The 17,516-nt window shown below is 44.4% G+C and overlaps 1 protein-coding gene across 1 annotated transcript in view; it reads right to left on the reverse strand.

Annotated features, from left to right (window-relative positions):
- Positions 1–17,516, reverse strand: part of COL9A3 (collagen type IX alpha 3 chain) — a 39,828-nt gene that overhangs the window by 18,263 nt on the left and 4,049 nt on the right. The window contains exons 3-16 of the mRNA XM_072879317.1: positions 15,471–15,506; positions 14,819–14,890; positions 13,975–14,028; positions 9,414–9,449; positions 8,779–8,802; positions 8,202–8,255; positions 7,475–7,528; positions 6,679–6,720; positions 5,231–5,287; positions 3,483–3,536; positions 2,949–3,002; positions 2,357–2,410; positions 1,525–1,578; positions 335–388 (exon numbers count right to left, since the gene is read on the reverse strand). Of these exons, the coding sequence (XP_072735418.1) occupies positions 335–388; positions 1,525–1,578; positions 2,357–2,410; positions 2,949–3,002; positions 3,483–3,536; positions 5,231–5,287; positions 6,679–6,720; positions 7,475–7,528; positions 8,202–8,255; positions 8,779–8,802; positions 9,414–9,449; positions 13,975–14,028; positions 14,819–14,890; positions 15,471–15,506 (699 nt within the window). The remainder of the gene's footprint in view (positions 1–334; positions 389–1,524; positions 1,579–2,356; positions 2,411–2,948; positions 3,003–3,482; positions 3,537–5,230; positions 5,288–6,678; positions 6,721–7,474; positions 7,529–8,201; positions 8,256–8,778; positions 8,803–9,413; positions 9,450–13,974; positions 14,029–14,818; positions 14,891–15,470; positions 15,507–17,516) is intronic.

Genomic DNA, 17,516 nt, shown 5'->3' on the forward strand with positions numbered 1-17,516 from the left:
GTTCCTGTCCTGTTCATGTAGGTATGGAAGTTCTTTTAGGACACACCAGAAAACTGATCTAATGCTGGCTGCAGCATCTGGGAGAATTCTTGATCGTTTCAAGGGATGGAGATGCAAGATCCGATCCCTGTGCTCTAGGCTGTAAGAAGCACTTAGGCATCTTATTACTTAGGCATCTCTAATAAGACTTAAACTTTGAGATGAATACTTTCATCCCCTTTCACCTCCCTTTCAAATAAACCAAGGTGGGGACAAGCCATAATAAACCTGTCAAACAGACTCCTTCGAATGTCACATCCCAAACTGGAGCAGATGGGTGTTTTACTGCACTTACAGTATCCCCTTTGGGCCCCCTGAATCCTTGAGGTCCTTTGTTTCCTTGGTCTCCCTATGACAGAGGAGGAAAAGTCATTAAGCATCTTCATCACACAGTGACAAAAACTAATGTTTCGAGGTTTTTTGTGCTGTTCGCTGGCGTTAGCAGAGGCGCGAGCATACACATTCCCCTAGGAGCTCGGCCGCACTTTCTCAGTTACACTCTGTAATTCCTGATGCACAGATGAACTGCAGCAGGGACTTTGCCAACAATCCCTCGGGGCAGAGACCATCTTCCCCTTCATTTAGTGAAGCATTTTCTTTAATCAGAAACAGAGTAGGAGAAAAACTGTAATATTTACTGTCTAGATCCTGCTTGGCGTAATTAAATATTTGGTGGACAGTAAACACCTAATTTAGTTTAGATTAATTTCTTCTATAATTGCAAAGACTAGGGAGGGGTCCCCAGAGGGCGGTACTGCCTCGGGGTCAATGCAGATTGTGGTGTGTTGGCTCGTGTAGACAGGCAAAGGTGTCTGCTATAAAGTGGATGTCAAATTCTCCACACAAAGGGGAGACTGGGTGGCAGGCCAGTGGAAAAATGCTCTTAGAGAGGCCATAATGCTGCAGATGCAGCTCTGGTCTCATATTTGGGCACAGTAAGGAGGGTACAGGGGTCTGACCACAGCTAAGCGTGCAGGTTCTGTGTTCTCCTACACTTCACCCCGGAGCTCTGCAAAAGGATGAGGGCTGCACCTTTAATACACAACTATTTCTGCTTGTAGCAAAAGTCCTTGCAAGCTGTGGGCACTTGGGAATAGACCAGGCTCAAAGGATGTAAGCTCAGGATAGCTCCTGCTGATTCTTCCCCAAAACTCTCCTTCCCAAGAACACCACAGATGCTCTTCTCAAGTGCTTGCTCACAGCTGCTGATGCTCAGGGAAGAGCAGTGAAGGACAGAGAGCAATGGAAATGCGGTGAACTTATTCTGGCATGGGGCATGACTGAGGGAAAGACCTCATGAGATCTGGGTCAGGTGAAGTCACATTGCTTTAACTGGAAGGGAAAAGGCAAAGGGAATAATCTGATGGAGATGGTCAGCACACTCCTCCTGTTCACTGGCAAGCAGAGTTTAGTGCAAAAGGGATAAACTTTAGGCTTTGGTTGCGTAAGGCAGGGCCATAGAGATGCTGAGAAGTAGATACGTACGGCTTTCCCTGGAGGTCCTGGGATTCCAGGTGGTCCTCTGAAACCGATGTCACCCTGCAATACATCATTTTAACGCTGTGGTTGGCAGAGGATGAAGTAACAGTATCCCCACCTTATACCACGATGTAAGAAAACACACAAAGCCCTGGAAAGATACCCCAGTAGTTCTTGCTAGCTTACAATACAGTCTTGCAAAAGATCCCCCTCTGAACGAGCAGGTTTTTTCTTTGGATCTCCCCACCATTATCTCCGTGATACACTGATATCGTTCATGGCCTCGATAACACACTTGTTCCTAAATAAATGCATGACTTTATCAAATTTAAAACCATTCATCCTCTAGGGCAATGGTCAAGGGACCGTGGCAAAAGTCCAAAGCCACGATGAGCTAGAGATTGAGCCTGTTCTCACTGAGCAGACTTTTCATGTCCTGAAAATCTTTGTCCGCCAGTGATTCTTTAGCTTTTTCTTGTAAAGAGACAGAACAGAAAGTGAAACGTTCATGAAACATTTCTCAGGTTTGGTTGGTTTTTTTTTTTTTTGCAAGATTCTTTAGCGTTGTCAGTCCTGCAGGGACAGCACTTTGTCCATCTTGAGTGATTGCTTAAATCGACACTGGGCTTGTTCCTGTCAATCCCCCACGTACGTAGACTCCTCCTGCCTTTGGAAGGTTGTTCTGCTTGGGGGGTGCAGGAAAGAGCCTGCACTTTGCATCTTTACAAGTTCCCCAGTGATCTTCAGTAAGGACAAATTACTTTGGCCACCTGGACCTTGCACAAGAAAAACTGATGGCGGAGGGGTGGGGGGGAAATCAGAAGAAGGTTTTTCTTACTCTGTCACCAGCCGGACCCATTGGACCAGGGAGGCCTCTTAGTCCTCTTGGGCCCTAATTAAGAAAACAAATCAGATAAAATCCAATCACTGTTAAACATAGAATGGCAGAACAGTATGATGTAGCAACTCATCAACAGAGAAAACATTAAGAAACAGTGAAGAGTGGCAGAAAGCTCAGCCTTCTGATGCACCAACAAGACGTTTTCTCCTTCGGGGACAGCCTCTGAGCAAGTGACACTGGAGACAGCCCACGCAGACGTGCATTCAGAGTGCCTGCTCGCCCCAGCCCACCCGCCAGGTTGTCAAGCCAGCCCAGAGCTCAGCCTCAGATCCATCCAAAAGGTGTCCAGGGCTCTACTGGAGTACCAGCAAGACAGTGGCTATCACCTGGATGTCTCATCCAAGGTGAGGTACCAAAAGCTGGACCTGAATTAAAGCTCACTGAAACCAGCATGATTTGGTTTTTTACCAGCATCAACTTCCACATCTGTTATTACGCAGAGGCAAGAGCTGTTTGCATAACGCAAAATGATCGATGGCACACGTTGAGTAAAAAGGTCATGGGAACCGGTCTGATGAGTAGGTGTTACCTGCAGGCCAACGCTGCCGGGAATGCCCGGAGGACCAGGAGGGCCAGGGTTGCCCTGGGAGAGAAAAAATAATTAGACAGAGGGCGAGACAGCATGAGCCTGCCAACCCAAAGCCAGGGACCTTCCCATCTTATTTCTCCTTGAGCTCCCTCCCACTCAGATTTCTGCTTCAGAATTTGCTTCTACTTATAGGCAATTTCTTCTACGTGCAAGAACACTTGATCAGTCAGGAGTTTACCCGAGTGATTAACACAGGGCTTTTTTTCTGAGCAGACATCCCTGCATGTGAAACAATAGGTGTTAACTTCTCGAACTGATCTTAACATTACAATTATTGGGAAGATGAATTTTCTTCAAGTATTAGCACACAGTCATACACGCAGAGCAACGGAAGCCAATGCACTTCAGTCATAGTAACTTCTCCTTGTTGTTCAGCCAATTGCCTCATTTCTCCCTGTTTTCTTGAAGAAACTATTTGTTATGGTGCTTTTAAAGAGAAAAATCCTCCCCCGCCCCCCTTGAATTGAAGTTTACCTTTTCTCCTTCTTTTCCTATTTCGCCAGGTTCTCCTTTGTGACCAGTGTGTCCCTAGAAATAAGAGCTCCAATTATTCACATTCAGTACAGTCTTGTTTCAAAATTTAAATTTTGTGAGATAGCTGTAAGACTGAAACCCACACAACACAAACAACTTACTGGGAAAATAATCTACACGTGTGCTGTAACTGTGAATGGAGGTCACTTCTGGGGTTAATTAGCCACGCACCATTCCTGTGGTAGGTATCATTGTATCAGAACTGATCTAGTTTCAGGAAATGCCCAGGTTTGGTTTTCAAGAGTGACTTGCAGTGAGACTAGGCTACAGGTCTTCAGATGCAATTCTCAATTACAGGTCAGGAACCAGAACTCAGTTCCCATCACTTTTGAAAATGGGGCTGAGACGCTTCTGAAAACCCCATTCTCTATCTTTAACCTCCCTTTTTAAGTCATCTTTAATGTCTGCATCCTCCAGTTTGCAAAGAAATCGATGCCCCACTGAAATCTTTTATATAAACGCAGAGTCAGTTTGCTTTTTGGCTCCCTTCCTATTATTGTGGGAGAGACCCAGACTAATTTCAGCCATGGCAGATGTTATTCCTCACCACGCAAAAGGTCCTGTGCATCATTTGCATTGTAATTGGAGACCTTCACAGGTTTTTCCATTTCATAAGCTATGAATTTTGAATAGTTATACCCTAAACATTGTGTATTTCTAATGATATTTATGACTCAGCTCAGAGACCAAAGAGACCTGCAAAAGGTCAGTTCATGAGAAACTGAAAGCATTTCCCAGGAGATGTTCCACCCATTGCCAACTTCTGCTAAATCCTGCTAAAAAAACCCAAGTAATTTATTACTTCAGCTCACTGCTGGAGTGTAACCTACGGCACAGAATTCATGTGAATCATAGAGAGGACAGAGGAGGAGATGTTTAACTGCTGAGTGAGGTTTCCTGAGGGTTGCAACCTAAAATTTATGTACCAGAATCAAACAACATAAACAGAAAGCTGCCTGGTGCTACACTGGGTATAAAATGACAATTAAATTGTATTTTATCATGTAAGTTATGTGTATCTCTGTGCGTACAGGGTCTGTGAGCACAATTTAAGAACTGGTGAGTTTTTTTACAGCTCTCTGAAGTCTGAAAAGGCAGCACATCGTTCTTGAGGCAGCTCTGAACCACTGTTCTCTGCTTGCTCCTGTTCATCAGTTGCGCCTCGCAAGGCTTGCACGGTGTTTTAATCTTTGTGCTCACCCTATGCAAAGGGTTAAATTTCATTTGTAGGAATAAATGGCCGTAGTCAAAATCAGTAGTTAAATCTTCCATCTGACAAAGGTTGCAATCCTGCAAGGAATGGAGCCACGAAGCAACGTGCCCATAAGTGCAGGCAGTTACTCGAAGGATGCAAAGCCTCTTGCTCCAGGTGAAGGGAGAGGGCTCACACACTTTGCTGGCACTTTGCAGGACTGAGGTCAGCGGCAGAGCAGCTCTATGCTACAAGTGCAGAAACAGCATGTAGAGGGCAGGATCAGGTCCTTCGTTCTCCTCTTGTCTCCTGTTTGGCTGTATTAGGGGTTTTCTCTTTCGACAGCATAAGCCCAGGCAAATGCATGGCTGGTTTGGAGAGGTGTGGAGCCTACAGGAGACGCGTACTGTATATAAAACAGTTTAATCCCAGGGATTCATAGTGGTATTTATTTTGGGAGACAGACCTTTGTATCTGCAGGTGGTATTGTTCTTACCTTGAACCCTGGCATTCCTGGGGGACCTGGAGGACCCGGAGGGCACAGAGCTGGGCACTGCAAGAAAGAGAAACGCTCGTGGGTTTATCAAGTACACACAGTGCATCCAGGGAAGCTGGTTTCATTACTAGGGAGAGGAGAAAAGGTCATGTGGGTTTTGGAGAAAAGGTCATGTGGGTTTTGGCTCTAAACCCACTAAATCTAATTCATTCATAGCATAATGTGTTCACTGGCATTTCCCTATGGCAGGAGGTCCTAAACGGGTCCTCAGGCCCCCAGTAACCCACAAAATAATGCTCTATGAATGGTCTGCTTCACTTTGAGCATGTCTGCATGGACTGTGAAAAATTCTGAAGGCTGATAGTGGTCCACAGTCCAAAATAGTGGAGAACCACAGTTCCCTAGTGAAGCTGGATGGGTATCTTGTAAATCATTAGGAATGTATTTAATTCTGTGCATTCATTGTCCTCTATTGACTTCCATTAGACAATTCACCTAACTGAAACAAGGACAAGCATTAGAGTTTATCAGAAGAGGACCTATAAAAAATTAACCCAAATACCAATAAGCTGGTATCTGCAGATATCTAGGGGTGGGCAAGCCCCTGGTGGCAACTCCAGTTTGACTGGGAACAAATCAGAACATGCATGGAAATTTAATGGGGCTTAAAAGGCCATACTCTAAAAACTATGAATAGGGAACGAGATTTTCTTCTGCAGCTTTTCTTTCATTTGTTTGTTGTTTTTTTTCTTTTAATAAAACCTCAGGCTACACCTCTGTAGCAGGAATTTAATTTTCTAGTATATTCCACAGGGTAACTTAAATTAAAATTGCAGAAATAGCATCGTTTTCTATTAACTTCCATGTGACTTGCCATAAGGCAGTCTAAACTGACTCCGAGCTTTTTTGGGGCATGCCAATTAGAAAACCAAAGACGCTGTCACAACAACAGCTGCGAAATCTGGAAATGTCACTTCCATCGTTCATGGACTTAACGCTCCTTTCATTCCCTTGAAAGAAAGGAATCAAGACTTTCTCATAAGGAAGGAAGTCTAAACAAAGCATATGCCCACAGGAACCTGGTGCCACCATCCATGGAAATAAACAGTGCAACACGCACAACCTTTTCTCTTGCAAAGCAGGATTGGAAACAGATGCATGAAAAGCTGTTGTCATTTACCAAATGCTAAAGTTATTTTGTAAATGAAGAATGTATGCAAAACCTGCGTTTTGGAAAGCAAACTGGAAAGCAAAGATCAAAGAAAAAAAAAATCAGCACTAGCATATCTACCTCCTTGAAAGAACATTTCAGTCTTGTAAATACGCACGCACCACTTATGCATTCTGCAATATGGCAGTTTAGACCCACGTCTGCAGGTCTGAACAGTGCAAATCACATCAAGGATTAAACCAAAAAATATTTTCATGCTACGTAAAGAAAAACCTACCTGAAGGTCCCCACCGCCATCAGGAAGGGTGCCTGGAAGACCCTGCAATTCATGAAACACGGTCTTTTAAATACATCAAGACAAACACCAGGAGGAAATACAATTTCTAGAAAACGCATTTTACAGACCCAGCTCGGCTGGATCAGCACGAGGCAGATACCCAGCCCCACAGCATAAAATGCAGCCCCTGAACCCAGAGCATTACGAGCAGCACCAGTCCTCAAAACAGACATGTCAGGGGTGTAATTATCTTCTGGACATGCACAGATGAGCTTGGGGAAGAGCCTTGAGCCTTAGGTGATGAAGGCAGCAATTTGAGAAGAGCGGCTGTGCCTGGCCCTCCTTCGGGCCGTGGAAGTTCCTTGGGAAAGACCTCCCTATCCCTCCAACCCTGCAGAGATACCGCAGGAAACCCAAGACAGAGACTTGCTGGTTTCAAGCCCCCCTTGCTAGCTCTACAAGAACACATCGTGATCCAAGCAGCCATAAACCTTGAGAGAACAGAAAGCCCACCCTGCGATCTGTCTATGCCATAAAGCCTGGATGCCATTGGGTTCCTCCACCCACCCACACAGCACAGACAATAAACAGGAGATAATCAACACACCAAAGTGCAGCCAGTGAAAAGTCACTGCTCTCCTTGGGGCACGGTGTTTACGGCCTGCTGAAACTTAGCCTGGAAAAGGAGCGCTCAAGGCAATGGCAGCAAATAAAACATGCACGTTCTGGCAGCAAGAAGAAAATTCTGGAGTCCCCATGGGAATTTTCTCACGTTTATTTGCAAGTCTCAACTTACGGGAGGTCCGGGTGGTCCAGGAGGCCCTGGGAATCCTGGCAGACCAAAAGGTCCCTAAAAAGAGTGAAAAATAGTAAGCATTCCCCTTCTTAATAATTTAAATGAAAATGAAAAGGGAGAGGAAGGGTGGCTACCAAATACCACTACATATTTGTGAATGTGGGGCAAGATATCTCTAATGGGACTAAACTGCACCTTCCTTTCTGCAGAGGCTTCTATGACTGCAAAGAGAAGAGCAGATGCATATGGAAGTATAGGGGTTAGGACAGAAGAACATATGCCTGCACCTACATCCCTGCTTCCACTGGCTCTGTACCTCTCCAGAGGAGCTGTGGGCACCCAAAAATGATGGTATGCTTCTGCAGAATGGGCTCCCTCACATCAGACCCATTCTGTGCAGTAGCTTCTTTTGAGGATGCTGAAAGTACATGCCAGCTGGTAACTAATCTCTGATCTCATGACATTGGCTGCTCTTTTGTCCTTACTCATAGCTGGTAAAGGAAGATATGGCTGCAAGCAGTTGCACATCTTTGGCATTGCACTGGTTGACTGGGGTGACCCTACACAAGCCGATACAAGGAATAGCATTGCCCATGGGCATTTGTAGAGCTTGTAGCGTCTTGTGCATCACGTTTCCAGAATGGGGTAAGAGACCAGAAATGAACCTCATTCTTCTGTGGTTGTGGCATGTTCAGTAAATGAGAATCAAACAGTAGGAGAAACTCACAGGAGGACCTCGAAATCCATTTCCACCTGGGAGCCCACTGGGTCCTGGAGGCCCCTGTTGAACAGAGAGAAGATCCTTACACCCATGGCAACCTCATATAGCTGCCAAAGCCCGGGGCAAACAAACAGTCTGGCTGTACTCATTTCTCTAACCCCTCCGAGGAGCCCAATCGTGCACCCACACAATCAGTTTATCAATGCACGTCTTTCTTTTTGCTCCACCTTCCCACGGAGCACGTTCTTGTCATCATCGCACGTTGCCAACATCTGCGTCCCCTCTGACACACAGCAAGCTCTGAGATGCTCCAGGAAACCACCGAGCAGAAGCTGTCCCAGAACTGGTCACTTCCAGTGACTAGAAAGCTGCTGTGCCTTGAATTTACACCACTGCCAGCTTCCCTGGGGGTAAGGTAAGCATAAACAACCCACAAGGCTGCCAACCTGCAGGACTCCACATCCCTTTGCCCGGCACAGGAGAGGGACCCAAGGCCTGGGGTGGGTTTGTAACACTCAAGGTATCCAATAAAGCTAGTGTAATAATTTAAACCTCTTTTTCAAAAAAGAGCCTCGTTACTTACTGGAGGTCCTGGTAGTCCTTTGCCCTGGAAACAACATTTAAAACAGTAAAAGATCACTTAGAAACTGAACATACAGGAAAAAAAACAAACCTCAGAAAATGCTGCTTAATTTTTTTTTTTCTTTTAAATTTCCTTAGCACTCCCCTGTCCCCAATTATTGTAATTTGCAATCAGAGCAGAGCTGGAGTCTTAATCAATCCTTTTGTTGCCTCTAATAATTGGTATTCCCTTTACATCGCTGTTACCTACGAGACATCTCTAAGTAAAGCCACATACAGTGACGTGATAGTGGGACACAGACATTTATGAAGACAACATTCTAGTTTATCTACTTTTCCTTTTTTTCCCTTTTCATTTTTATTAGACATTACCTAACATATAATAATTTTGATAGCATTTGATATGCTAGTCTTTATCCCAAGCTGGCTTGCTTTTAACATCTCAGAGACTAAGAATAGGCTCTGTGTTACCAGAACAGGTCATACATACATATTTAAACACTTCAAACAATATTTTCACTCAGTCAGGCTTTGATCCCTTTGTTTGGGATACAAGGCTTCCCGTCTTGTCTTGGTGATGGTTTTGGCATAATATTACAAACCATCTTTACATATGCAGGTCTAGGAGGTACTTACAGCTGGTCCAGGTGGCCCGGCAGGTCCTAATGCACCCTACAGGAATAAAACAGAGTGCAAATTAGCAGGGATAAAACAGAAACCTCCATATGGGTAGACACCAATGCCTGCTCTCCTCGACACCAATCTTTGCTTGAAAACTCCAGCGGTGTCTTACAGAAACAGCACGCAACTGGAGATGCTCAGCTGAATTCACAAATATAAGGACAGAAACTTATGGATAATGACTCTGTCACTCCTGCTTAATTACTTGATTAAAGAATGTTTTAAGATACTGGCGATGGATGTTCAGAACTGGCCCCAGTGACTTTCTTCACCATTTGCTGGTCAGGAGACAGTAGAGACTAAAACATGTAAACAGACACTTCTGCAAGTCACAGCTGGCCTCAGATTAGTCTCCACGAATATCTAAACGTTCATAAATTGAATGGCATCCATTTGAATATTCTCATTCATAATACGTTCATATTGTAGATCCAGTGACTAAATTATCTGAAATTATTTATAAGATTTGGATTCATTCTAGTGAATTTTCTTGATTCATACATTTTCCCTTCAAGCAAAGACAAAGATTTGGCAGCTTCTGCCTCTTCGCTAGCTTTCCTTGGCAAATCCCCAAACTCCTTTTCCCAATTTGCATTCTTACTCTTAAGCTTGACTAGAGTTTGGTGATCTTATGTCTTAGATTAGAATTAAGTAATTCTTGAAGTTGTTAGGTTCCTGCTTAACTAAAGCTAGTAAGACAGACAGACCGACCTTCTTAATCCCTTTGTTGCATTGCAAAGATGCCAACATTGGCCAGTAGACTGTAAAATGAATTATAGGTAGTGATTCTGAATCAGAAAGTAAATGGAAATATAAAAATGAACAACAAAAACCAGTGCGGTGGGTTGACCTTGGCCAGCAGCTGTTAAGGTACCTCCAAGAGATAACGGGTGTGCGTTGCTGACAGACGCTCTCGGGTCCGAGAGCCTCCTCTGAAAACAGCTGTCGCTGCGACGGGGAAAGGAAAAGCAGAGGCAGGCAGCTGATGAGATCAGAGCGATTTTGTCACTCCTTTTAAAAAGCAAAACAAAAGTAAAAAAAAAAAGAAGTGGTGGAGGTGCAGAAATGCCAGTGTAATTTGAGGTGAACGATACATAAAGTAATAGTTTGCTCAGCAGCACCGACGCAGCCCTCGCAGTGAGTTTCTCTAAGCTGTGCTGACACTTGGGAGCTGTGGAAGAGCCGCGTTGTTCTCAAGGCCCTGCTGCAGACAGCTTTTGATTGCATTTGTATTGTTGTTGGCTGATGTTGCTCTCTGATAAAGACAGAACTTAAAACAGTAAGAAGGTGACAGACCTAAACACAGAACAAACCATGTTGTCATTTATGGACTGTGTTAAACCAGTGCCAGCAAACCCCTCACCTCCTTGCGTAGGGGACAAAGAGCGATTACGGCACGAGGCTTCCTCAGCCTCTCGCCAGCCCGATTGCTCAAACCTGTTTTCCAGAAGTTCCCAAAATGCTGCACAGAAACATCTCAAGAACGATGTTCTGAGCTGGAATTAAGTGGTATCTACCCCTAGGACCAGGAGAACAAGGCAGATGGGCAGACCTGGAAAATATCCCAACACACTGCTGCTTAGTGTGATCCCAGGGACGACTCCAGCCCTTTCCTAATGTTCTGCACACCAAATGAGATTAGAAATATTTTCCCTTGTTAAGCTTAAGGAGAAAGATACAGAGGACCCAAGGCCTCATTAAGAGGAGTCTTGTGAGGAGAGGACTGTAATCCAATAAAAATCAACTCTGCTGCAAATGTCAGCTCTTCCGACATGAGTGCACTTCTCTTACTGCGGGTTACTCTGCTTTTCTTCCAGTCACTTTTATCTTTAGGCTGAAGTCCTTACAACCACTGATGGTTGTAAGGAACAAGCTGGGATCTCCTCCTGTAAAGAAAACACTGAATTCCTGGCACCTACTGACTTGCACCCTAATCCTGCCCCCACTGAAACCAGCTGCATAGCCCCTTTCTGCTTTGGCCGACGTGCCAAAAGGTCGGCAGAGTACCCAAAGTGCCAAGCATTGGCACTTTACTCTCCCTAATTGTGGTATCTTTGAGGGTGTAAGGTGCAGCACGCAGCAGTGAACGTTCCTGGTACGGTAAAAGATCATCAAGTCCCTGAGCAAGCTGATGTGACTCCATTAAGTTCAAAGGAGAAACTCTAATTTACACCTCGATTTTAATAACGATGTCTGACTCAACTCATTCTCCTGGTAACAATGTTCTTCCTCTTTTGATTAGAAAACAATCTCACCATAATTTTTCACTTTAAAGTAATATACTTTATGAATATACAACTACAGAGCATAGGAAATACTTGATTAATATGACATTGATAAAGAAATAGGAATAATTATGTTTTTCTTGTTGCTTATAGTGTAAAGCACCCAACTTCAAAATGGCCTTTGAAAGCTTTCCAGTGAAGGACACCAGTATCTAGCACTGAGGTCAGAACCCAGCTCGTTCCTGGCTAAGAAAGGATTTTTTTAATTGAAAAAAACAAGTCGGCTTGATCTAATCAGTCTGTAAGCAGAACCATGAGAAAAGCTAATGGATGCGGATAGCGATGGGAGTATTTAAGATAAAAAACATTTTGGTATGCTGCCTTCACAATACTCCATCCCTGCTCAGACGTGAATCACTGTTGGACTGATGAAGCGTGGCATATAGAGGAAAACAAATGTTTAGCAATAATGTGTTACTAAAAACTGTCTTCCATGAGCCCACTTCCATATGCTAAACACCTTCGCTCTCAGACACCCCAGTTCAGAAAAACATGCTTGTTCAGCAGAAGTCACAGCGTTAAGCATGAATTCAACCCCACAACAGTAAGTAGACACCTGCTTATTTCAGTGATTCCTGGGAGAATGAAATACGTTCTTAAAGTTGGGCAGAAGAAAGAAAGTCAGGATAACAATGCTGTCCTTTTAGAGTGCTAGAGATTTACAGTTTTTTCCTTTTCCAGGCTTTTATTAGACCAATTAAAACAATTTTCCAGATGGACCACTGACCTTGAAAAGCTCCCATAAATGACAACAGGTTCCAAGTTTGCCCCACGCTGACAGCTTGAGTTACGAGACATGGGAAAGCACGTCAAATCAGAGCATGTAGTTACGGTAACTGTGCTAAAATAGCGTTTGTGTGCTTCTGCTGAACAGCTGAAGGGGAAGTTCTTGTGCCCAGAGATTTATCTGGTCCATTACCCTGCAAACTAGGAGCTTGTGTGCTCAAGTGGGCATGGGCAAATACTACCACCGACCATGAAACGGGCACAAAACTGCTCACAATCTTCTGTGTGTGGTCCTGAACTTTTCTATTTTAAAAAGCAGGGCTCAGTTCCCAGAAGGTGCTGGACTCTTGCCACAGACTGACTGAGAGCGGTCAGGATTTTGCAGCCCTGGATCTCTGGGGAGAAAGATGGGCACGAGGAAAAGCAAAAGGAGGTGGTTTTTAGTGCAGTGCCAATGGATGGAGGCTTGGAGCTGTGACCAAGATGCTTGGGTCCTGCCACTCAACTTTCCCAGTGGCCAAACAAACTTTGCCTCGCACATGGGAAAGGAAGAAAAGCGTATCAAAGATACATGGCTCTATCACTCATCCCTTAACTAAATGAGACAACTCACAGAGTTTTGAGCTTTGGGTAACTCCTTGGGGCAACAAATGGATTATTGAGATATACTGAACCTTTTTTAACCTCTGCACACTGTGATGTGTGTTCAGCCCATCACTGTAGCCCCAAGTTCAGGAGACCAATAAACCAGCTGTGGATACAAGTCTTATCTTCCCATGCTGGGAGACAGGAAAATAACCATGCTGGATGAAAATCTGTGAATGGCTCATTCATGTTTACTTCTTAATGCCCTAAGGAGGCCTAAGTGCCTTTCCAGCCCATTGTAGATGATCTGAAGGACATCTGTAACATCTCAGGCAGTCATTTCTCTATCCCTGTGGTGCCCCGTAGCAGAGCTGTAATATGCAGGAAGCAAGAAAAAACTCTCATTTCTTGCTACGCTGGCTGGGGAAGTCTATGCCAAAGCAACTAATAATGGACAGCCATATGGACAGCCCCAGAATTAACAAAAGGCAAAAGTTTAAACAGTTAATACACAGTAGCAGTAAGTATAAACATAACAGAGCTGCGTACTCCAACTGCAAATAAAGGCCAAAATAGCTTCACTTTGATAGACTTAATTACGAAGTTTATCGACTGCTTCAAAAAAACTTTTTAGATACTTGAAATATCACCAGAGCTGTTCTGCACTGGTACTCCCACCACTGAGGCTATCCAAGCTCATGCAAAGCCCTGTGAAAGAAAGATGGATCTCATGCCCTGCCTAATCAAAAACCATCTGGAGCTTCATTTCAAGTGTCCAAGTATTCTGCAAGGGCTTACAGATAAATAAGCCATCGTAATCAACACTCGAATGTCACCAATTTACAAAGGAATGAGAAATCATCAATACAATCAGTGACAATGTTCATTTAAAGGCACTTAGGATCTAATGTGGTACTCACACGGTCTCCTGGAGGCCCATTTGGGCCAGGTGGGCCATCGGTTCCTGTTAAACCCTGTAAAAAAAAAAAGATAGATAAGTGTGAAAACAGAGAAATACAGTAATAAGAGCTATATGGAAGTCCCTGTCACTAACACAAATCATCTGGGTGCCAAGCTCTCAGGAAAGCCTAACCATTTTATTTCTCTCTGTAATTACTCACAAAGGAAAGGATCAGAAGCAAATTATCAGTACTGTTCCCTGTGCACTGTAAGCGTGGATGAACACCACCAAGTAGTCTTGTCACTGGTGTTTACTGAGTTGCAGCTTAGCTGTGGAAGCTGACTTTATGCTTCCTCTCGCCTGACGCAGAAGAAAACGGGCTGGCTGAAGCCTTACCCACACTCAGCTACCATGGCAGTAAGTTGGTGAGCTGGAAACGCTTGGCTGTGTGCAGTCACCTGTCCAGAGCTGTAGGGCAAATCCCAGGCCAGTGACCAACAAGCCTCAGCTATTAAGTGCACCTGGATTTCTGAATTGAGGCTCAGTGGGTTTGCTCCAGAAATGTCAACTGATGCTCGTATTTCTGCAGACTTGCCCAGCGCGCCTCTGAAGAACTGCAATGTTTCATTGTAAGAGTGCCATCCTATCAGTTATGCATCTCAAAATTGTTCTGATACTCCTTAATTCAATCAAGAGATGCTTTCAACTCTTAAAATTTCTCCTGATATGCAAGACATGTATGTAGATCCAGGACCCACTTTGCTTCTCCAGTAGACACAGAGAAAGTTGATGAGACACTTAGGGAAAACACCCATGCCTATAAAGTATTTAAAAGATCTAAGAGAAAATGACAAAACACTCACATCCACTCCAGGAAGGCCAGGCAATCCGGCTTCACCAGCTGCTCCAGGCTTCCCTGGTGCACCTTTTGGACCCTAAATCAGATAAACAGGCAATTGTTTTTAACATAATAACAAGAGAAAGGTGGTGTGTGTTGATACGGGCTACAAGATGGAAGTTCATTTGTTGATGTGTTTAGTTTACACCACGCAACATGGAAGAATTCCTGCAGAGAGATGAAACTTGCCAGGAATCCATATCCAAATCCTAAATTCATTTCAGTGCTTTGGCTCAGTTCCACATACAGTTACTCGTAAGCTGTTCCTAGTAGAGGGGTAGAAAGGGATGGCATAAGTGGCCCAAAGCAAATAGCTGTGCCACCTGGTACAATTTTGAGCATGCCTTGGCAGACTGAGGAGCTGAAGCAGACTCAGACCAACGCCAAAAATAACCACACATATATGGCTTGGTGCCAGTTTATGCACATCCTCTGCTAGCAATGAAGCAGGAGAATGTGTTTGTCCCCAGGACCAGCGCTGAGCGTCTCCACTCCTGTGTGCCCCTTACGGAAATTCTGCTGCAGATCAAGAGGAAAGTGAGCCAGTGAGTCCTAGCTCTTGCACCGTGTCCCACTCAAAAGGATGAGCAAGTCAACGTCAACCAGAAAATACTTACTGGTGGACCTGGCAAACCAGGAGGGCCCGGCTCTCCCTAAATTAAAGAGAAAAGACATCAGTGTTAGTGCTGAACCTCTTTCTGTTGACTTTTTACAGCAATGGTGTTCTCAATTGTCCTAGCGCTCAAGTCTCCCTTCATGCCCACTCCAAGATTTACCATGCTCAGTCTTATGAAGCTGATGCTCTAGATCCTGCTACCCCCTAAAGCAGGATGAACTTGGTTAGCCTTTTCCACATCTACAATAGCAGATTTGGTGAAACCCACATCCTCAGCCTCCCACATTTTCAGCCTCCCAGAGAGAACGAGTGTTCCTGAACGGTGCCCAGCACCTCTAACTTTTTCCAGATACTACTTAAAAATTATTTGCACTTGGGCTTGTCTGCCAGTGGGGCAGAGAGGAAGCTGGATGGCTGTCAAGGCTTTCAAACATCTTCCTGATGAAACAGAGGGATACAGTCATATGCTCCAGGTATCCAGGAGACAGCGTGAAACTGTGGTACTACCAGGAGTTGGGGACTATCAGAAAGTGAAGAATGAACAAACTGTCTACAATGATTTTCTTCCCAACTAAATTTGCCAGGAAAAGCAAATGAACAAAGCCGCCAGCTGATTTCCACCTAATCCAATTGTACAATCTGGATAAACCAAATTTTTATAAAATATTTCAAAAGCACTCATTTTTTCCTATCCTAATGGAAAGCAACTTTTAAGAACAGCATTAGAGGTGTTTGGGAGACAATATTTAAAAAGTCTTTGAATCACCCCTTCTAGCTCAGCCAACTGTAACGTCATTCAGGAGCCCGCGTGGACCCCAGACAACAAGATATTTATGTTTTATTGTTAGCCCCTGAAAGAGGCAATCATTTGTGAATAGCAGGAGCTTGACTGGAGATTGGTTTCCCATCTCATCCCACAGAAAATCACTTTGTGTCCCAGTTCCAGATGTCTGGCTGGTACCCTCCCCTCCCGGCTTTAGGATAAGTGCACTAAATATTGTGAGAGGCTCAGGTATCATGGGCGAGCAGAGGGGAAGGGGCATGTTGATACCCTGGAAGAAGAAAATCTATATGGAAAAAGGGTGGTTATTAATAGAGCAAGGCTAGAAATAACACCATCCCCACCGTGGGCTTGATAATTAGGAGTTAGAAGGCAGTAAGCAAAGTTGTGGAATTTATAGCGTGTTTCTATATTTACTGTGTCGGCAACTGTGAAGTCTGTGGGCAAATCTCTCAAGACTGGCTGCCTTGATTCGCTCTGGCAAGGATTTATGTACTGCATTGGTGACCGATCAATGCACAGACCAGAGGGTCACTGAACAGAGGGATCTTTATGCTCTGCCTTGCTGAAGCAACTCCTTTGCTGTCCTTTACCCACAGATTTTCCATAAATAGTTATCATTATCATAGGTGGGGAAGGTCCCCTGCCAAGGAAATGAAAGGAGCGGTTCTTTTGCAATGAATGGTTGGAAAAGGCAGCTAGAAATGGCAGTAGAGGTGGTTTACTCCCTCCTCCTCCATCACTTGAGATTACCAGCCCCTTGCATTTTTTCTTGCCTGTGTGATGGCAATCCGTACAGCAAGGTCACAGCACCAGCAAAGGCTGGCTGGGGCCATCTGAAACCTTGATCCTGCCATGGTGGACCCCTGCGGGACTCTGCGGGAGCACCAGAACTTCACTCAGCTGAATCAAAAGCCTAATCAGCGTTTATACCCCTAATGCCAGATCACTGGGAATTAGAGGCAAAGGCTGTCAGCAAAAGGAAATGCTCTCCTGGTGCTACACAAGAGGGAAGGAAGTTTACTCTTTCTTAGCAAGTCAAGCCAGGAGACGAAAAGTGGGGGGGGGGGGGGGGAAGCTTGATTTTTGAAAAGTGACAATTGCTTATTAGCAATTTGGGGAATTACATCCCCAGAAATAATTCACAGGAACTTGTCGCTAATTCTTTCAATCATAACATGCTGTTTCTATTCTTGGGAGGGAAAGATTTTGCTTGTTACCAAGTATGAAATGTGAAGCCTGTTAAAGGCTATAATTATAAAATAT

The sequence above is a fragment of the Ciconia boyciana genome, chromosome 14, assembly GCF_034638445.1.
Source record: "Ciconia boyciana chromosome 14, ASM3463844v1, whole genome shotgun sequence".
NCBI lineage: Eukaryota > Metazoa > Chordata > Aves > Ciconiiformes > Ciconiidae > Ciconia > Ciconia boyciana.